The sequence below is a fragment of the Pteropus medius genome, unplaced genomic scaffold (genome assembly GCF_902729225.1).
Source record: "Pteropus medius unplaced genomic scaffold, Ma_sr-lr_union100, whole genome shotgun sequence".
Classification (NCBI taxonomy): Eukaryota; Metazoa; Chordata; class Mammalia; order Chiroptera; family Pteropodidae; genus Pteropus; species Pteropus medius.
In genome coordinates this window covers 6117366-6137891 of record NW_024351731.1, presented here as the reverse complement: position 1 = coordinate 6137891, position 20526 = coordinate 6117366, and the positions used below count along the sequence as shown (strand labels likewise).

The window sequence follows — 20526 nt, the reverse complement described above, 5'->3', positions numbered from 1 at the left end:
CACCCTGAGGACTTTCTGACCGAATACCCCTTCAGGCCTCGGATGCAAGTACCAGTGTGAATGGACAGAGCCAGGCCCGAGGGAGGGAGGGGCGTCTCCGGGCCCTGGTCCCGGAGGCTGTGAGCAGGGAGGGGGAGGCGCGGCCGACACAGGCTTTGCTGGACGGCTGGTCCCTGGCCCCCAGGCTGCAGGGCTCGGGGGCCTCAGCATCCCCTGCCACCCCAACAGGCCATGAACACGCTGCACGAGCTGCAGTTCGCCCGAGAGTTCAAGGAGGCCGTGCAGGAGGCCTACCCCCAGCTCCTGCTGGCCCTCCTCACCCAGATACTCTACATCCTGGAGCTGAACCTGCCCGAGGGTCCCCGGGTGGGCCAGGAGGCCCAGGGGGCGGCCACGCCCAGCCCCCAGAGGTAAGGCCACACCCTGGAAGCCGCTTCCTAGGGCTGAGTAACTAAGCACCACACTCCGGCGGCTTAAGGCAACGCACACTTACGTTCTCACAGTTCCAGAGACTAGAAGTCCCAGGTCAAGGTGGCCTCAGGGCCGTGCTCCCCGTGCAACCCGTGGGGGTGGACCCTGCCTGCCCCCTCCAGCTTCTGGGGGCTCCCGGCCATCCCTGGTGTTCCCCAGCTTGTACACGCATCAGTCCAGCCTCTGCCTCCATGGCCACGTGGCTTTCTCCCTGTGTGTCCTCACGTCGCCGTCCCTCTTCTTACAATGACACCACGAGGGATTAGGCCCCCCCTAGTGGCCTCACCCTAACTAGATTCCCTCTCCAAAGACCCTATTTCCCAATGACACCCCATCCCCAGGGACTGGGGATTAGGGCACATGATGCTGCCTTCCCAGGGACGAGGGTCAGGGCTTCGACATAGCTTTTTGGGGGACTCGATTCAACCCCCCAAACCCTATCTGTGGCCAGCGCAGCAGCGAAAAGCACTGAGAGCAGGTGCGTGTCCCAAAGGCACTGGGCAGCAGAGACTCGACCGGCACACGGGGACGCCATGGGACAGCTCCTGCCCCGTATGCCACGCCTTCCCTGAGGGCAGCCCTTACGGGGGCTCTGCGAGATGGATGTGTCCTCCACGAAGCCAGAGGCTTCGCCTGGGCCCCACGGGATGTCCGTGTGTCGCTGGGCACAGCAGGGGCATCCACCTGGCCACTGCCAAGCCCCTGAGGCAGATGCCTTTCCGGTCTCCCGCGCACTCCACTGGACCCCAGGACATTTTTGTGCTGATGTCATGGGCGGTCGCCGGCCTCCGCTCGTGTGACGGCTCGGACGAGACCTGCGTGGGAGGGTCACGTACCACCGCTGACGGTGGCGGTTCGGGCTGGCGGCCCCGTCTTCGCTCTGCACCAGGCCTGTCTTGAGAAATCCAGGGAGCGGGTCTTGCAGACCGCGGGGGCCTAGCTCCTTCCATTTGTTTGTATTATGATGTGCTTCACGCAGTTTGTCAGTTTTAACAGCTTTCCCCAAGGCGCGCCACCGAAAAGAAATGTCGCTTTTCATATTATTTCCGAATTCGAATGTGCATAAAGTTCCGTTTTTATTCAAATCAACCGTGCAAAATGCATGAATCTTCCCTAATAAGCTAATAAAACGTCCTCCTCCCAGAACGGAGGAGGGTAAGAGATAGATGCCACGGTCTCTGCTTCTGCCACCTGATGCAGGCGGGCCGCCCCACGCCCCCCGCTCCCACGCCCCCCCACCACCACAGTCCTGAGGATGCCCCGGTCAGCCGGACGCTGTCTTTCTGGAAGCTCCGGTGTGGCTGCAGGACAGGCGATTGTGAAACCAGGAGCTCCCCAGCATCATTACGGAACGAAATGCCTCTCTGTCCCAGAGTCCCCTTCTCCTGGAACCGTCATCACTGTGGCTGAGACCAGTGACCTGGGAAAGGCTGCTCGTTTTAGTGGCATGGCTTGGGGCGAGATGACAGACCAGCTGGCACTTGAGTTGGCACCACTGGGGACGTTCACGGTGTGGCGTTCCATCCTTTGACACTTGGTTTTGCAAATCTCAGAACGTGCCCGGTCAGCGCTGACAGCCTCCTTCCGGGCAGTGCAGGGGTGGGGAGGGCACAGAGGGGGGCTGGCCCTGCTCTTCCCGGGCCTGCATTCCTGGGCCCTCCGCCCGTGTCTTCCCGCAGAGCCTTTGGCAGCCCCCGGCCTGTGGCCACGACATGCGGGGCGGGGGGTTCGGGTTCCACTCCACTTCGGCCGTCCCAGGCCAGGCCATGGGACCAGGACAGGACACATAACCTGCCCGGGCTGCTTCGTCCTCTCCCAGGGGTGTGGCAGTAGAGGGTCTCTGGGCCACCGCAGGGGAGTCTCCTGGAGGGGCGCCTGGCCGAGCCGCCACACGTGACGCAGGCACTCTCTCTGGCACAGCGCGTGGCGGTGGGGCCGGGCTTCTCCGTGACCTCTGAGGGCGGAGGGCTGTCAGATGCCGCAGAGGGACCCTTCTCCGGGCTCCCGTGATGCCAGCCACACCCCGCTCGCCACCTCTTACCCCTCGTCCTGCCCGCTCTGTACACTTACCCGACATTTAAAGGACACCGTCCCGCGAGGCTCGGCCAGGACCCAGTCCACCCCGTGACTCGGGAAACGCAACCGTTTCTGTTAACAAGGAAGGGACTGACCTGGGTGGCAGGGCACCCTACCGGGGCCAGGACTGGCCCCCGACCTGCTCTGCTCCCCAACAGCACGTCTCTGGAGGCACTGAAGAGCCTGGTGTCCACCACGGGGCACTGGCAGGACTTTGCCCACTTGGAGCTGCGGGGCTCCTGGGACCTCTTCACCACCATCCACACCTACCCGCAGGGCGTGGGCCTCCTCGCCAGGTAGGGGCGGGGCCGGGCAGGGGCGGGGCCAGGCAGGGGCGGGGCCAGGCAGGGGCGGGGCTTGCTCCAGAGGCTGGGTGTATGGGCTCCCCTGAGCCACAGGGACAGGGATGCAGGTGTCTCCCCCAGGCCCTACCAGCCCGAGGCCACCTAGAGGACAAGGGCTGTGCCTGCTCCTGTCTCCCGTGTGCGCCCCAGGCCTGGCACCCAGTGGGTGCAGAGGGAGCGAGACCTTGCTCTAAGAGATGGTGCCACACACACTTGGTGACGCCTCCAGCCACCTAGTCCCAGCAGGGTCGGTGGTGCCCGGAGGGCGGGCACAGGGCTTTCCTGCGAGCCGGGCCCTGACCCGCCCTTGGCCCCGCGCCCCAGGGCCATGGTGCATAACCGCTGTCGGCAGATCGAGGCAGTGACCCGCCAGCTGCTGCCCGCCCTGCAGAGCCAGGAGGTGCGAGCGAGGAAGGTGGCCATGCTCATCCTCAACGAGGTAGGGCGGGGTGGGGCAGGGCAGGGGGCCCCTCGGAGCCCACCCGAACCCCTTCTCCAGCTGCCTCAGCGCCCCATCAGGACCCACCCACACCAGGATCTCAGCCTGACCCCTCCACCCCTCCTCCCCACCCCAGGGCTCCTGGCTGGGTCTCCCACCTCTCGGCCCCCACAGCCCCTCCCCGCCAGCCCGTGGCCTGCGGGACTAAGGGTGCTGGCTGTAGGTCAGGCTCCCCTGGCTGCATCTCAGCCCTTCCTCCCTCCCACCCCCGACAGTGAGGCTGGAAGGCCGTGGCAGGAGCAGGCAGGAACAGGCAGGCCTTGCCGCCATGTGCATGGGGCAGGGGTCAGGGACCTGTGTCATTTCCATAATGAACATCAGTAGGGAGAAACCCAGATGGTGCCGCTCCCAGGCCACCAGCAGGAAGGTCTGGGCCACCCACCACGGGCCTCTGTCCCAAGGGGCCCTAAGAGCCAGGTCGATGATGGACTTTGGCCCCAGCCTTGCCGTGTAGTCTCAGGCAAGACCCTTTCCGCTTCTGAGCCTCGGTTTCCCCGGCCGTACACTGAAGGGTCAAACCAGCTTGGAGGTGGGTTTCAAATGCTAAGATACCCAGAGGGTGCTGGCCAACCACCCCCCACTCCAGAACCCCTGCCAGACGCTGGTCCTGGAGCCCCGCTCCTGCGAGAGGGTGCCAGGCTGACCTGCCTGCCCCTGGGGTCACCCAGTTCCTCTACAGCCCCGCCCTCCTGGGCGTGCTCCCAGAGCAGGCCGCCCTGACCGTGCTGGCGCGGAGCCTGAGGGACTGCAGCCCCGAGGTCCGAGTGCTGGGCCTACAGGGCCTGGGGAACATCCTCTTCCACCCGGAGAAGGTAAGGGGGGCCCCACGGCGGGCACACAAATGGCTGGGGCTCGGGGTGCAGACGAGGCCCACTCTGTACCCCCACTCTGTCCCTCCCAGCCCTGTGGCTGGGGACACACACACTCTCTGGGCCTCAGTTTCCTATCTGTAGAACGGGGCTGAGCAACCTCTTGACAGGGCTGCGGGACAGGTGACGACCTCTGTCGCCATCTCCTCCGTGCCCCAGAAAGGGACAGATGTGGTTGCAGACCACCGGGTGCCTAGGAGGAGCCCGCTGGGCGGCACCCCACAGCTGGCCCACAGAGGACACCTCCCCCAAGAATCATAGGGAAGGGTCCGCTGACCGCTGCTGGCCCCTCATCTCCCTTCCCTTCTGAGTGCACCCAGTGCCGTGACAGCCCACAGCCCACAGGGCACAGCTGGGGGCAGCAGCAGGGGAGGCGGCGGGCCCCTTGGGCACCCCCTAATTCAGGCCCCGGAATTCCTGCCGTCAGCCCCGTGGCGGGTCCCGGGGTCCGCGGGACGGCTCACTGCCCAGGTGCTGCACCTGCAGGCCACCCCATCCAGTCCACTCTGCAGCACCCACCAGCTCTCTGGCCTCAGTGTCCACACCTGTGAAATGGAGGGGTAGGATGCTAGTTCCCGCCTCATGTGGTAGGCTGGGGAAGGGGGGCGGCTCCCAAGTAGGCTGTGGGCCTGCAGCCTCGGCAGGCCACCGGGCTGAGGGAGGGTCCACCGTCACCGCCCAGACACAGAGAGGCACCCTCTGCCAGGACGCACGAACACACGGCCCCCTGGATGTCTCCCCTCACTGGTCTGCAGCTCCCAGCCGCCTGCGTCCACCATCAAACAAATCGCACTGGCCGGGGCACGTGTGTTCGCAGGCCAGAGCGTAGCTACGCGCAGAAGACACAAGCTAATCACCGCAGCCTAAACGGGACAGAAGCGAGCTCCTCTCCCACCACGGGCCATCCCGCCCGGCAGTCACGGGGGACAGGCTCCCCCTCCTCCATTTCGCCCACCCTGGGTGCCACCCTCACCTGCCGGAAGGGCCTGGGCGCACCCCACAGCCTGTGCTGGCTTCTGCTCCAGTCCCATTGGCCAAGGGGTCACGCCTGTGTGCACGAAGGCTGGGAGATGCATCTCTTTCTGGGCCCCCTGCACCTGGCTACAGGAGGGGTCATCCTGCTGAGGAAGCGGGGTGCTGTCCAGGGGCCGGTGCTGCCCAACCCTGCTGCTCCCCCCGAGGGAGGGGTCCGCACAGCCAGTCCATAGTCTCTGCTCCCCACTGTCAAGTGACAAGCACATTGACGGCCTGGACACCGTTTCCAGGAATGGTGCTGGAAAGTGCATCGTGCTTCATGAAGACGCTGTCAGCGTGATGCACGCGTGTGACCGAAACACTCGACCAAGAGCAAGGTTGATGCAGCCATCGAGCGAGGCGCACGGCGCCCCAGCTGGCAGCCACCCCCCCCCACCAGCCTGAAGCCACTGTCGTCCCGGTCGCCTATAACCTCCCCCATCGTCACCCAATGCCCATCTCACTGGACCGCTCGGCACACGTGACTGGGCGACCTCTCTGTCCACGGGCCCAGGACGCCCCGCTCCGTTTTCCTCCCGCATGGCGATGGTGCTTCCTCGCCTGCGCTGGTCTCCCCGCTCCTGGCCGCGAGCGCTGGGTCTCCCCCGGGACGCCCTCCCTCCTGTCCTCTGTCCACACTCGCTCCCAAGCTGGTCTCCCCCTCTGAAGCCGACCGCTGGCCAGTCGCGCCCACCGCTCCATCCCCGCCCCGGACCTGTGCTCCTGCCTGGACTCTAACTGCTGGGACCTCTGCCGGCATCTCACACCCGACCCCTCCCCACCCCACGGCTTCTCCTGCAGCCCCCACACGCCTTGATGGGGACGCCACCCATCCAGCCGCTCCAGCCTCAAACTCGGGCTGTCCAGGCACCGAAATCCCACCGTGCAGCCAGCAGCCAACCCCTCCTCCCACTTCCCTGCTGCCCCCACTGAAGCCGCCAGGTTCCTCCTGCAAGGCCACTCGTCGCAACCCCGCCTGGTCCCTTTCTCCTTGACAACGGTCCTCACCCCGAGCCAGCGGACTCCCGTGATCCGTCTCCTCTGCCCACAAACAGGGCAGGTGCCCTCCTGCCCGGGGCCTTTGTGCACGCCGCTCCCTCCGCTGGAACGCTTCCAGCATGTCTTCGTAAGAATTCGCTCAGCTGTCACCTCCTCGGTGACACTTCTTCTGATCTTACTTACTTAGTGTTTTTCAACAACCACCCGGGCCGCCTGCGGCCGGCCCGCCGCCCCGGCTTAACCTTCCGTCACTCCGCACCTCCGACACACTCCGTGTTGTGTGCGCTGTTTATTTTCTGGTCCTTCCCGTTAGAATTCCATTCTGGGGCCGCGTCCACTGCTGGCCGCACCCAGTAGGCGCTCAGAAGGTGTGTGTTGCTGTTAAATGATTCACTGGCTGGAAAAGAATTCAATGCTGTAAAACCCACCGGAGCCAGCGTAGGAAGCCAACGAAGTCGCCTGAAAGTTGTTTAACATTGTACGACGTCACTGCTTTGCGCGCAAGTCGTTGACAAGGGCCCAGATGGCAGGAAGCATCCATCCACCAACGCTGCCTCCCGACGGTTCATGAACCCACTACACACACGTGGAACAGACAACACTGGCCCCAAACAGATTCAGGTTTTAAAGTGGTGTAAAAATGGACACTGGTCACTGCGACCTAGGAGGGTTGGAGCCACCACTGGCACACGGAACTCCCGGCGACGTGGGAAGCTGGTGACCCGAGTACGTGCAGCTGACCAGCTTGTGTTGTCCAGCCCCGCCAGCCTCCTCTGACCCATGGGGAGGCCAGGAAACGGGGGGCAGCAGGGCAGAGTGGAGGAGGAGAGTGGTGGTCTCCGGGACTTGGCGAGGGGCCTCCGGGCCGGCACGGGGACAGGAGAAGGAGGGACCGGGGAACCTGCTGGCGTGGGGTTAATACTGCCTGAAGCCCGGGGAGCCCCGGGCTCAGAGGGGAGAGCGCTGTCCAGAGCACGCAGCCTGGGCGGGGCCCAGCGGGCGGGGGCCGTGCAGGTGCCCAGGCGGATGGGGGTCTAGGGGGGACAGGGCAGCCGGTCCCCGCGCCCTGTCCCACCGCAGCCACCGCCCCCAGGGAAGCCTGCTGTGCCGACAACTGCCCCCTTTCCTGGACGGCTTCTTCCGGAGCAGCGAGCCGGTGGTGGTGCGCCTCATGGGCACTGTGTCGGACACGCTGCACCGCCTGGGCGTGCACAGTGTGGGCGCCCAGAGCCTCAGCATCGCCATCAACTCCCGCTCCTTCTTTGAGGACGTGAGTGTGCCCCGGGCTGGGGTGGGGCAACCCCTCCTCGAGCCCCGCCTGGACCACCCCCCTCAAAGACAGGGAGGACCTGTGAGGCGGGGAGGCGGAGGCCCAGGGGAGCTGCCTGAGTGTGCCCCGCGCAAGTGGACTGGCCCCCGATTGGCTGCCAAGTAGCATTCAGCCGCCCGCCACGTGGCTGAGGCAGTCCCAGCGCTGTGTCCAGCCCAGCGGGTCCTCACCTTCCCGCCGGGTCTGAGAGCTCACGGGACTGTTTCTCCCTCGCCGGAAAACCAGGGGACAAGTCCTGCCCCCAACTACGCATGTGACACTTGGCCCGTCGATGTGAGAGAGCGATGATTTAGGTCCTTGAGGGTGACTGGGACCCACCCCAGGTGCCCTGTCCGAAGTGGGTAACACCGCCCTGCCCTGGGAGCCCGAGCCAGGGAGAAAGCGTCCGGCCGAGGGAGTGGAGCCCATCCCCACATGCGGCATGGGGTCCCAGGTCGGGTGGAGTGGGGACCCCTGGGCAGGTTGGGCTGCGGCTCTCAGCTTCTGCCTTGCAGGAAAGAGACGGGATCCGGGCGGCGGCCATGGCACTATTTGGGGACCTGGTGGCAGCGATGGCAGGCAGGGAGCCGAGGAGCCTGAAGACGCAGGTGCAGCAGAGCATGGTGCCGCTGCTCCTGCACCTGAAGGACCGCTGTCCGGCCGTCGTCACAGTCAGTGCCTGCTGTTGGGCCTTTGCCTTGCTGGGGCCGGGGACCCGCAGGCGGCCGGGGTGGGCGGGCTGCGGGGGGGTCTGCGGCAGCAGCAGGGCTACCCCCGGGGTAGCAGGTTTGGCTCCTATGTAGGCTTCCCTCCTCACAGTCTGCCTGCCTCTCCGCGTGCATACGCACACACGCGCACACACACACGAGCACACGATCTCCGGCCCGCCCCGTGTGCACGCACGGGCAGACGTGCAGCTGTGCCATCTGTGCGGGCAGGACCCAGCCTGTTCTGCTCACTGCGGTGTCCCCGGCGCCTCACGTCTGTTGGAGGCTCAGGTTGTTTGTTAAATCTGTTGGAATGTGGATCAAGCCCTACTGTGTGCCAGCCCTACTGTGTGCCGGCGCATGTGCCACTCCCAGACCATTAAGACACAGCTCGGCCTCCTCAGGGTTCCCGGCCACTGGGGAAATGGACAATAAGAGGCCAGTTCCAAGACAAACGGAGAGCCGCCTGCAGTCCGGCCCGGCCGTGGTGCTGCACGGAGCACGGGGCTTCCCCAGGGGCTTCCCCAGGGCCTTCCCCGGGGAGCCAAAGAGCAGGAGTCACGGGGGTTCGCAGTGCAGCCAGGAGAGTCGGGCAGATGGGAAGGAGCTGGGGAGCCCGGGAGGGACAGGCCACGCCAATCAGACCCTTCCCGAAGCCGGCCTGGGGCCTCCCGCTCAGCGGCGCCCCCCACGCTGTCCCCACAGCAGGCCAAGTTCGCCTACTACCGCTGCGCGGAGCTGCTCGGATGGAGGCTGCGACACACCCTCTTCTCCTCACTGGCGTGGGAGCGGGGCCTCAGCGCCCGCCACTTCCTCTGGGCCTGCCTGGTGAGGGGCCTGGGGCCGGGGGACACTGGGCTGCAGCTGGGAAGGCGAGGCAGGAGCCGGTCCACGGCCTCTGCAGGGCCCGTCCCCCTGGCCGCAGCGTGTGACAGGCATGCTGTCCTCCGGCCAGATGTCCAGCAGCCAGGAGGAGTTCAGCATCCACTTCGCACAGGCCCTCAGCTGCCTGCACAGCTGCCAGCACCACATCAAGACCTGGGCAGCACTCTTCATAGGTGACCGGGGGTGACTGGGGATGGTGGGACTTGGGGACCCCCCGGGCCTGCCCCCCGAGCACCCTGACCCTCCCTGGCCCTGGCCCACCCACCTGGCACCTGCCACACCGCTGCATCTGGAGCTCGGGGCCCACTTGCAAGAGAAGATAAGTGATGGGTGAGGGGTCCTTGGAGGAGCACAGTGGGTCTGAGCCCCTAGAAGGAGACGGGCCCTGTCCCGTGGCCAGCGTGCCCCTCCATCTGTTGCGCAGGTTACACCCTCTGCTACCACCCCCGGGCCGCATCCCAGACACTAAATGACTCGGACACAAAGCTGCTGCTGAGAAGTAAGCAGCTCACCCCCACCCCACCCCTGTCTGTGCCCCCCACCCCACCCCCTGTGAGGGGGCTCACCCACTCTGCCTGGAGCTTAATTAAGTCCGGCTCTGGGAGGGCTCCCAGGCGTGAGGGGCCAGGGCTGGGCGGCTTGGGGACAGGAAGCACTGCCACCCCCACCTTCCCACCCCTTCCCCTGGGCCCGGAAGTAGCAGGAGGTGGGGCCAGCCTGTCCTGCCACCCCCACTCGACCTCGGGCTGGAATGAGGGGCTACCCCCAGGGAGTGTGTCCCCCACGGCCCCGCTCCACGCGGATGGCTGTGGGGTCACCCTGACCGGCCCCTCCTCTCCTGGAGCTTTCGAAGATCTCAGAAAAGGCCCAGAGCCCGGCATGCCGGAGTTCGCCGCCAGGCAGCTGTCCTTCCTTCAGGAGGTGGTGGCAGACCGAAGTGGCCTCCCGCCATCCCCCCTCACGTGCCATCTCCCCAACTCTTCCCCAGGGCCCACCGCATGCTCAGCCCCGCCCCGTCTGCACAGAGCTCGGTTGCATAACATTTTTCCATTTGAAAGAAAGATCTAGATTCAACAAAGAATCTTTACACCTTTTGGCTCCCTGCCCACGCTCCTGTGGGCCTCCAGGAAACCAAGGCCAGCCCCAGAGACCCTGGCAGGAAGGACTAGGGGATAGTGCCAGGCCTGGGGTGTGGGACAGGGCAAGCCAGGTCCCCCAGACACAAACTGTCAAGTCTGTGCAGGACCCTGCAAATGACAGCTCCTCCACTAGTGGAGATCAGGTGACTGCACTTGACCGGAGCCCAAGCCACAGCCTGCCACTGTCCTGGGCACCGCAGGGGCAGCCTTGGCCCTGGGGCTCACAGCTGAACGGAGACATTCGCCAAGGTGTCCCCATGGCCTCCATAGGCACCGAGGGACTGACGTTGAGGAAGGGGTCCCTTAACCGGTCTCCCTCCACCCAGGGGACCCGAAGTCTCCCTCCACCCTGGCCCCCATCCTCCTGAGTGCAGTCAGGGCTGGCACCTGGGGTGGCAGCAGAACCAGCCAGGGCCAAGCCAGACTTCCCCGGCAGCCTGCCCCTCCTGGAAGAGCTGGGCAGCCTCAGCTGTGTCATCTGTAAAATGCAGTCGGACCCTCTGGAGGCCCCTCGGAGGGCTGGCCAAGTCCAGAGGATGTCCTTCCTGGCAGGGTCCCCGACTCCCTAGGAGCCACTGGGAGACCCACCTGACCTTCAGCCGGTCCTTCCCCCTCAGCCTTGGTTGTCCCACAGTGAACAGCCGAACAGCCGGCGGGCCCTGCCTCGCCCCCAGGCTGTCCTCCCAGGGCCCGAGCAGCCGGCTGCCCCTCCAGCAGCCCGTGCTCCCGCCCTCTGTCTCCACAGCCCACACCGACCCCTCTACACCCCGACCCAGGCCACCGCTTCCCCCGAGCACCCCCCACCTCACCCGCCTCCTCGGGACTGGCCGGCATGCCCCCCACCCCAGCCCCTCATCAGCCCCTGCTAGACAAACTCTGGCCTGTCCCCCCCACCCACAGACTGTGAGCCCCTTGGGGCAGGGCTGAGGCTGCACGGGGAGGTCCCAAAACTCGGATGGCGGGTTGAAAAATACAGCGCTCTTCACGGAGCACACGCCGTCCGCTTGTGTCCGCCGACGTGTCCGGGGAAGCGGGGAACCACCACCTGCCTGAGCCGACGGCCCCTCCTCCACCAGGAGCCCAGCGCCGGCCGGCCCGCGGCCCCCGTCTCACCTGTCCGTCCGTCTCTGGGGGGCTGTGGGGGGCCCCGCCTCTTCACAGCGCCCCATCCCCACCATGGACCTCCATGGGCACCCACCCATCTCTCTCTGCTCGAGCTCCTGGCGGGGGTGAGCTCCTTGGGGACCAAGGGGCTCAGGAGGAGAGTCCCTCGGTCCAGCCTGGTGGTGTAGTCTGGGTGGGGGCGCCATCTCCCCTTAAAGGGGGGTCCTTGGTCTCACCCGTCAGCGGCCCCCTGGTGGCCCCTGGGCAGTGGGCAGCCAGGCCGCCTCCTCACTGCCCCATTCACTCTCCCTCCAGAAAGTCTGCTTTAGTCAAAGCTTGGAGCTGGGTGGGTTCTTGGAGCCGACAGTGACTGGACAAGACCCTCAGGAAACCTGAGACTCAGGGGGCCTGAGTCGGCCAGTGGGGAGAGGCCCGAGTCTTGCCGGGAGGGCGGCCAGGCTCCCAGGAGCCGCCTCATTAAGGCCACCAGTGGTGACAGTTCACTGCCAGGCCGGCCACAGCAAGCCAAGTGACAGAGACCGGCCCATGTCTCTGCTGGTGACCCACCCAGGGCCCCCAGCAAGGGACAGCCCACCAGCCACCCCAGGGCCTCCGCCCTTTAAGCAAGAGCTGAATGAGCCCAGGTTGGGGGTCCTGCCCCCAGGGGACAAGAGTCTGCGACGGCCTCGCCATGCACCCTGGGCACGAGGTCGCCCTTCCTGGGCCCGCCCCGTCCCCTGGGAAGAGCGGGGTGGGCCTCTGTCCCAGAACAGGTGTAGGGTGTCCAGTGGGATGCAGGGGGCACCGCCGGGCAGCCGGGAAGTGGCCTTGACCACAGCCCGCGGCCGCAGTTCCTACGACAGCCAGTAGGTCGCAGCAACTCGGAGGGAAGAGGTCAGGAAAGACCTCTGAGTGGTGTCCGAAGCGGGGTGACAATGCCCAGGTGGCAGTGGCCTGCGGCAGACCACCACAGCCTCTCTGCCCCAGCCTGCCGGGCCAGCCCTGGACCCCTCCGCCCAGCTGTGCCCACGTCCTCAGGCACCTTCTCCTCCGCCGTGGGAGGACCACCCCAAGCTCTGTGAGACCGGCACCCAGGAGCACGGAGCAGGCAATCCACGCCCTCAGGCAGGCCAGGCGCCTCACACGCACTCAGGCCCCCTCCCCCGCGGGTGCCCGCGATCACCCTCTGCCCCTCTGGCCGCCTGGCCCTGCCCTGGGCTGATGGGAGGGCGCGTACCCCCATCCGAAGCCGTCGGCCACCAGCGCCTGCTCCCATCTCTGGTCCTCTAAGGCTAAGAACACCCAGTGGGGGCAGGATAGGCGGCCGCCCTGCCGGACACAAGGCCTCAAGAAGTTACCGAGTGAACCCCACCCATCCTGCAGCGGGGCAGCGCTGGTGATCCGGCTTCACCTTCACCAGCCCCCGAAACATCAACACCGCTGCTGGAGGGGCGACCGGCTCTGCTGAATCGAACACCCCACCCTTCAGCCAGGGAGCGCAGGCACCCGCCACGGACACCAGGGGGAGCCCCAGGGCAGCCAGGCCCAGCAGCTGCAGCCGGTCCTGGGTAGCAGCCTCCCTGGGCCCCGCCCACCATCCCAAGGCCACCAGACCAGGCTCCCAGCTGCCCTGACCCAGGGCGTTGCACCCCACTCTGCGAGCACACACAGCCACAGGGTCCTGTTTTATTGCCTTCGCGTGTCCAGGACATCTGACCGGCCCCAGACACAGTAACTTAAGGTGCTGAGCGCAGGTCGGGGCGAGGGGAGGAGGGGCTGGGCCCAGTGGTTAAAAAGCACACCCGTCCCCTTGACAAACGGCCAGAGAGGACAGCTGCCAGGGGGTGGCTAGGGAGGGCGACAGGGAAGGCCAGGGAGAGGGACCCCCGACCCAGCCTCAGAGAGACAGAAAGACAGACACACAGGACACACAGAGAGACGTGGGACATGGAGACAAAGGGAAGGATGGAGCTGAGAAGTAGCAAGACGGGCAGAGACACGGGGACACAGAGGGACAGCAGAGCACACACGGGCGGGGCCGGAGCCCTGGAGGCGGGCGCACGGCGGGGTCGGGAGAAAGGCCAGGCGGAGGCACTGAGGCCCCGGAGCCCCTGCCGGGCGGGGCGGGCAGCCGGGCCACCCCGGGGCCCCAGGCCGCTGAGGTCCGAGCTACATGACACAGCACTTCGTTTTGTGCGTGTGTGGCTCTTTGAAACGCAGTCTCTGTCTGGGCCGGTATTTTTCCAGGTACATGAGCTGTTTACTGTTGATGGCTCCACGTCGCTTCCTGCAAAGACAGGACGTGGGTAGGGATCGGGCGGGACCCAGGCTGGGCCACCCGCCCTGCCCCAGGGAGCCAGAGGCCCAAGAGTCCAGTGGGGCCGGAGTGGGTGGGTCCTCATGGCCACCAGAGCCCTTCCTACCTCCGGACCTCTGCCTGAGCTGTCCCTACTGCCGGATCACCTGTCCTAGTCACCTGCTGTCACCCCTGCTGCCCTTCAATGCACCTGGCTACCGCCTCCTCCAGGCTGGCTCCCCGATCTCCTACGCCCATGGTCCCCATGCTCCCTCGGCCCCCATGTTTACCTGGTGCCCCCCACACTGAGGCCACGGGTAAAGCCTGGGCATATGTGCTGTCTTGGGGGGAGGGAAGAGGGCGGGGAGGACCTCGGGCAGCAGGTGGGGGGTTACCCAGGGCTGCCCACCAAGTGCTTCTGGAGGTCGCCCGTTCCCCCCGCCCATGACCCCCGGCGCGGCCAATGAGATGTGAACACGAGAGACACGTGCGTCCGCCAGGCAGAGCTTCGAGGACCACAGCGTGACTCCACCGTCACTTTTCGGCAAAGCCGGAGGTCAGACTGCTCCCGCTGACAGGTGACGGGAACAAGGGGGAGCCCGTGTGGGTCTCAGTCGCTGCGGGTGGGGCCTGTCCTGGCTCACGGGGCCTGGGGCTGAGGGGACCAGGGGCCCCGGAGGCGGGACCAGCTTGGCCTTCGCCCCGGCTGCCCCTCACTGCACCCCCCGCCCCCGGGAGCTGGCCACACACAGGCACCTCCTCACTCAGGGCCCCTGCGGCCTGGAGGGTGAGTTGGTGCCACTCAGGAGGCTGCATGGGACACCTCAGAGGACACCCCAGCCCAGAAGTCAGGAGCGCCTGCTGGCGAGGGGAGCCCCCTTAAACCCAGACTCCCAAGAGCTCACCGAGCGCCCCCGCCCCCGCCGGCCAGCCACTCACTGTCGGATGAACTGGATGGCGTCTTCGTACTTCATCCCACTCTCGATGAGGGCCAGCGCCACGAGGACAGGAGCCCTGGGGGCGGACAGGGGGGCCGGGTTGCCCAAGCTGCCGCACCCCGCCCCGCCCCGCCCCAACCAGCCTCCTGCTGAAGCTGGAAGGCTGCCCAGGCCCCCCCACCCCCTGCCCAGCGCCCTCCAGCCCCAGCGCAAAGTCGCACACAGCAGGAGGGCGTGGGGTCGGCCGTGAGCAAGGACTCCCTCCCTGCAAGGCCGTGGGAGGCCCGCGACTGGGAAGCCTCTGGAAGGTCACGCGGGACGCGGCTCAGCACCCCTATCTGCGGCTCAGCACCCCGCCCCGCCCGCCAGCTCACCGCCCCAGGCCGGCCACACAGTGGACGGCCACGCAGCTGCCAGGGTCTTCGCAGAACTTGGCCTTCAGCAGGCTCAGCCAGTCCTCCACCACCTTGCCGGGCGGGGGCGCCCCGTCATCGAACGGCCAGTCCTGCAGACGGAAGCCGCCTGTGAGGGCGCCCGCCCTGATGGCGGGTGGACAGGCAGGGCCCCGGCCAGCCGCCCATGGGCCCCCACGAGGTCAGGGCACAGAGGGCCCTGCGAGCCCATGACGGTGAGGGGCGGGCCCGGGGCAGAAGTCACTGGGCGGGTGGGAGGGGCAGGCGCCTTGTCGCCCTCTCCTGCTCACTCCCCTGTCCTCTCCCCAGGAAACCTTCTGGAACATGCTCCCCTTTTCTTGTGAGAGCCCCACCGCCCCATCAGGCCCTGGTGACTCTGGGGCCACAGCCTGACCCTCGCCAGCCTGAGAGGTTCCGGGTCAGCAGACACAGGGGTCTGGTGCACGAACGTGGCTGACACGTGCCCCTCCGTGTCCCCAGCCCGGTGACCGAGGAGGAATGAAGAAAGTGTCCCCACGGCCCTGGGGACTGGATCCCGCGGTCGCTCACAGCTGGGGCCTTTTCCGGATGCTCCCAGTGGTTCATTTGGTTTTGAAAACCAACCGCGCTGCCCACCGCCCCCCGCACCTGGAAGCGGTGAGGTGAGCCCGGGGTGGGGGCCCCAGGGGGCTGCGTGAGGACGGACACCCTCGGGTCCTGGTGCAGCAGATGCACACGGCCAGAAGGGACTGCTCCAGAATGCCACTGGCGCCAGGGCTGAATATCCACGGGCCGGCCTCATCCCCTTCCCCGCCAACACCTGGATGGAACGGGCCTGCCCGGCCGCCTCGCACCTGACCCGCAGCAGCCAGGAAGGGAGGGAGGCCACCGGCTCCGTGTTACCAGGTTCTGCACACGCTTTACCCTGAGTCCTGCCAAGAGCCTGCACTTCACAGGTGTGGTCCTAAGGTCACAGCTGGGAAGAGGCAGAGGCGGGGTTCGGGCCGGGCCTGTCTGAGCCTGAAGCTCGGGCTCTTTCCGCCACTGCAAACGGCCGGGCAGAGGTTACACACTCAGCTACAGCTGCCCGTGGGAGCCTCTGGCGCTGGGGCGGCCGGGTCTCGAGCAGAGCTGGGTGGGGACAGCGGGAGCCCCTCTTGCCTCCAGCCTGAGTCACGGCAGGTCTGCTCGAGGCGGTGCCATGAGACCCTCCAACAGGGACACAGCAGCACAGTCACCCGCCTTCCACCTGGACACAGGTCCCCAGGGCCAGGGACCAAGGAAACAGCCCCAAGAGTCCCTCCCCACAGCCTCCCCAGGGAGCGGCCAGGTGCAGCCGCCCACCCTCCCGTGACACCTGCTGCCCAGCAACAGGGGCCCAAACACAGGCAGCAGTGACTAGGATGAGGCCTCTGAGACACAGAGGGGCCGCTGGGGCTCCTGCTGTGCTCGGCACCTGCTCGGGGACCCTGGGCGGCCACTGCGCCCTGGGCCGTCTGCACAGCGGGGGCCGGGGCCGCGCCCCTGCCAGGCCGGGCTGTTAGGATCAGAGACCTGGGCCCTGAGGGCAGAGCCTTCCTGGAGGGTGTCGCCACTCCCCACGCGGTCTCAGCGCTGCCGCAGTCCCGCTGTGGCCTCGGCCTCAGTTTCCCCACAACGGGGCCTCCTGGGGGGCTTGCTGAGCAGCGAACCCTCTCAAAGCTGGCGTGGGAGCACCTGGCTGGTGAGCCAGGGCTGGGCGGAGCGTGTGCTCCTGCCTCCTGGGCCAGGCTGGCCGGGGACAAGCATGGCCGCTCTAGAGGGGGGACAAGGCCGTGCAGAGAGGAGGTGGCTCCCCAAGGTAACGCCGCCCGGTGCCTGGGCCTCCTCGCAGCGCGTCCCCACGCGTGCCCGCGTGGCAGACAGCACGCGGCGAGGCGGCACGTGCCTGCCCACAGCGCCGTCCAGGCGGACCCCCCGCACCTCCCCCGGCACAGCAGCAGCCAGCACGGCACCCGACCCTCACCACGACACCCGACCCTCACCGCGGCACCCGACCCTCACCGCGGCACCCAACCCTCACCACGACGGTGATGCCGTCCTTCTCCAGCGGGGCCTTGTCGTACGTCACTTCACACACCCGGACCACGGTGGTGGCCCCGTACTTCTTCAGGTCCTGGCAGGAGGGAGGAGGGGGGAGGCAGCGCTGGGGCTTCGGGGCTCGGGGGGGGACCCCCAGGGCAGGGCTGCGCCCACTCAACAGGACAGAAATGCCAGCCGCCCGTGGTGGACGCAGGCTCTGTGACCGCCAGAGGCAGAAGCGTCTTTCCCAATGCCCTGGGGCACCTGGGCCTCGGCCCGCCCAGCACATCAGCTCTCCTGAGGGTTCTCAGGACTCAGGAGGACCCTATTCTCTAGACGAAACTCCCGGGTCCTCAGGCAGCCCACCCATGCGCCCTTGTATGTGATCCCCACTCTGAGCAGCCCTCCCGGCCAGGGGAGCATGAGCGGTCCACTAAGGGGCGCATCCAGACCCCACGCCGGGGACCTTGGCCAAGGAGAGGCAGGTCTCGGTGGGCGTGAACTAGGAGAGCTGCAGAGACGCCCGGCCTCGCACGCCCTCCGGAAAGCCCCGGCTGCCGGGGGCAAGGTCAAGACAGTTCACCGCCAGGCCCGGGATATTTATACCCAACATGGGGGGGCCTGGGGGTTCCCCTCCACCAGCCACGTGCAGGGGCTACACCCCCCACCTGCTCCCAGCAGCTATTTTGGGAGCGGTGAGGAATCAGTTGCTGGACCTTGCCTGTCATGCGACAGGGACACCGGACACAGTGAGGGCAGGACAGAGAATCTGGGAACAGAGAGGCTCTGAGGCTGTGGGGGTCACGCAGATCCCTCTGTGCCTGCAGCAGAGCGTGCTGCCACCCACCCCAGGCCTAAGCCCTGACCCCAGTTACGCACTTGGCCCTGACCCTGGTCACACCTCATCCTGGTCACAGGTTGCGCCCTGACCTGGTCACACACTGCACCCTGACCTGGTCACACATGAGGCTCTGACCCTGGTCACGCCTGATCCTGGTCTGCACTGGCCTGGTCACCTGAGCTCTGACCCTGGTGCACCTGATCCTGGTCACCTGATCCTGGTCACCTCTCAGGCCTGACCTGGTCACACATGAGCACTGATCCTGGTCACCTTTTTTGAGCCCCAACCTGATCACACGCTGAGCCCCGACCCTGGTCACACACTGAGCCCCGATCCTGGTCACACGCTGAGCGTACGGCTCAGTCTCTTCCTAGGTTCTGCTATTATCTCAGGGCCTCAGCTGTGAGGGGTACAACCCTCTTCCATAGGGCGCCTGGCTTAGTTAGTGTCCAGGGCGCAGGTCCCCTGATGGCAAGGTGCCCGCTGCCTCTCTCTATGCAGTGTTCAGGATCCTCTCACGCCTAAGTCTGCTTAATTATGACAAGCACCTGCGGGGGCCTATCCCATGTTACTGAGGAGCTGAGGCCACAAACAGCCCTACACACAGCTGGGGGCTCTGCAAACAGCCAGGAGCTCTACAGAGGCCAGGCTCCTACTGCGGGCCACGGAGAGAGCGGCAGGCTCAGCAGACACATCTGTCACGTCTGCTGGGGCTACTAGCAGCAGGTAGGTGCCCACTGACTCTCCAGGCTGTGCTAGGAGACCGGTCACTGTCCCATGGCCAGCTCAGACTCGTGCCCAGCCCCTCCTCACACAGACATCAGTGCCCTGAAGCCCCCAGCCCAGCCCGTTCTGACCTGAGGCCTCCCCCAGAGTGCGTGGGCTCCCTGCGGATGTGGGCCGTGGAGCTGGCCGTGGTGCTGGCCACCCCGCCCGCTCTGCCACCTGCCTGGCTCCGGGCTGTCAGCGCCCACTCCTCACCTGGGGTCCTTCCCTCCTCCGTCCCGCTCAGCCACAGCAGGGGCCAAACAGCCGGCAAAGGGCTCAGGGCGGCTCCAGCCGCGGGCCATGCTCCCTGCTCCTCCCGGCTCCGAACCCTCCTCTACGGTCACAGTGTGCGTCTACCCGCCCACATGTCGGCCCTCGGGGAACCCAGCTGACCCCCCGCAGCCCTCACCCCTGCGCTCCCAGGACACTATCATGCCCCCTCGGGGATCTGCAACCGCAGTGACATTTTTGCCCCCAAGCACAGGGGTGACAGCTACGAAGCCCTCGGGAGGCTGAGGGCAGCGCAGCCACGCTCGTTGGACCCCTGCCGGCCCGCTCACCTCGATGAAGGAGCCCAGGGTGGCGTTGGTGGGGTTGTGCGTGATGAGGAAGCGCATGTTCTTGTGGGTCACCTCCACGGGGGCTGGCCGGTTCATGCGCGCCATGGCTCCCGTCAAGACAGGGCAGGGAGCACAACAGGAGGAGACCCCAGCCCCCCAAACCCGGTGCGAATGAGAATGTGCTTGTCCAGGAGAGGAAATGCTTTTTAAAAAACCTGCCCCCCACACTCTGCACAAATATTGTGCAAATACTTGGGAGCGGGGAGGACGCTGCCCCGGCCACGAAGAGTTAGAATAGAAAACCGAGCTCTTTCCAAACGCAGAGGAAGAACGGCCCCCGGCAGGAGAACGGCCCGGCCACGCTCCCGCCTCCCAGAGACAGAGAATTATAAGGGGGCAAGAATAAAAGTAACCACCGAAACTTTCAGCAAAGAAAATCTTAAAAAGCCCGGAGCGAGTCCGGCTGCCGTGGCTGTGTCCCGCACTGTGCCTGTCCCTGGGGACGCCCTCTCTGCATCGCTGGATGGGCGAATGGCCCCTCACTCAAAGGCAGACCCCAACCCCCGAGGACCAAAGGAAAAACGAACTTGAACTAAGCCAACGGGGCCACTTTGGGGTAGGGGTCACAGGTGGCGGACGTGGCGGGCGGGCGGGTGGCCAGCTCTGACACGCGGGCCTCCGTCACGTTACCCCATCGGGGTAGGATGAGTCCTGGCGGGGCACAGGGGGCTCAGGCGGCCCCGGGCCGGGCAGCGGGGGCCATCGGCGGGTGAGGGCAATGGTGAGGGCCAGAGGTGCAGAGGCCCCCTCAGCAGCCGGCGTGGTGGTGATGCTGGGTCCGGCAGCACTCAGAGCCGGCCCTCGAGGCCCTCTCCATGGACCCCGGGCTGGTCAGCAGCAGGCAGCGTCTGCAGGCAGAGAGGAGAGAACGGACAGACCAGGGGTCAGCGGAAGCCCCCGCCTGCTGCGGGCTGCCAGCCTGCCGGACCCCTGCGCTGAGGGACACATGCGTGCCGGGCCTGCTGCTGTGGGGTGGCCTCCCTGACACTCGGTTTCCCCATGTGGGGGCATAAAGAAGGACAGCTCCGGCTGGGCAGCCCAGGGCCCCCCGAGGTGACAGGACAGCCACCAGCATGGAGTGGCAGGTTCACACACACACACACACACACACACACACACTCCTTACTCTCTCTCTCTCTCTCTCTCTCTCTCTCTCTCTCTCTCTCTACTCTCTCTACTTAGGCTAACCTGAAC

At 66.3% G+C, this 20526-nt stretch overlaps 2 protein-coding genes across 5 annotated transcripts in view; one reads left to right on the top strand and one right to left on the bottom strand.

The window, feature by feature from the left end:
- LOC120588867 (maestro heat-like repeat family member 5) overlaps positions 1 to 10319 on the top strand; it is a 42329-nt gene extending 32010 nt beyond the window's left edge. The window contains exons 19-29 of the mRNA XM_039846213.1: positions 36 to 119; positions 229 to 410; positions 2706 to 2843; positions 3216 to 3330; positions 4059 to 4202; positions 7366 to 7542; positions 8097 to 8252; positions 8994 to 9116; positions 9244 to 9346; positions 9598 to 9672; positions 10018 to 10319. Of these exons, the coding sequence (XP_039702147.1) occupies positions 36 to 119; positions 229 to 410; positions 2706 to 2843; positions 3216 to 3330; positions 4059 to 4202; positions 7366 to 7542; positions 8097 to 8252; positions 8994 to 9116; positions 9244 to 9346; positions 9598 to 9672; positions 10018 to 10241 (1521 nt within the window). The 3' untranslated portion in view covers positions 10242 to 10319. The remainder of the gene's footprint in view (positions 1 to 35; positions 120 to 228; positions 411 to 2705; positions 2844 to 3215; positions 3331 to 4058; positions 4203 to 7365; positions 7543 to 8096; positions 8253 to 8993; positions 9117 to 9243; positions 9347 to 9597; positions 9673 to 10017) is intronic.
- A 2767-nt stretch (positions 10320 to 13086) lies between these two features.
- Positions 13087 to 20526, bottom strand: part of PTP4A3 (protein tyrosine phosphatase 4A3) — a 14611-nt gene continuing 7171 nt past the window's right edge. For all 4 annotated transcript variants that reach the window (XM_039845935.1, XM_039845933.1, XM_039845934.1 and 1 more), the window contains exons 2-6: positions 19273 to 20180; positions 17105 to 17197; positions 15025 to 15155; positions 14652 to 14726; positions 13087 to 13703 (exon numbers count right to left, since the gene is read on the bottom strand). In XM_039845935.1, the coding sequence (XP_039701869.1) occupies positions 13586 to 13703; positions 14652 to 14726; positions 15025 to 15155; positions 17105 to 17197; positions 19273 to 19377 (522 nt within the window). In that variant the 5' untranslated portion in view covers positions 19378 to 20180 and the 3' untranslated portion in view covers positions 13087 to 13585. The remainder of the gene's footprint in view (positions 13704 to 14651; positions 14727 to 15024; positions 15156 to 17104; positions 17198 to 19272; positions 20181 to 20526) is intronic.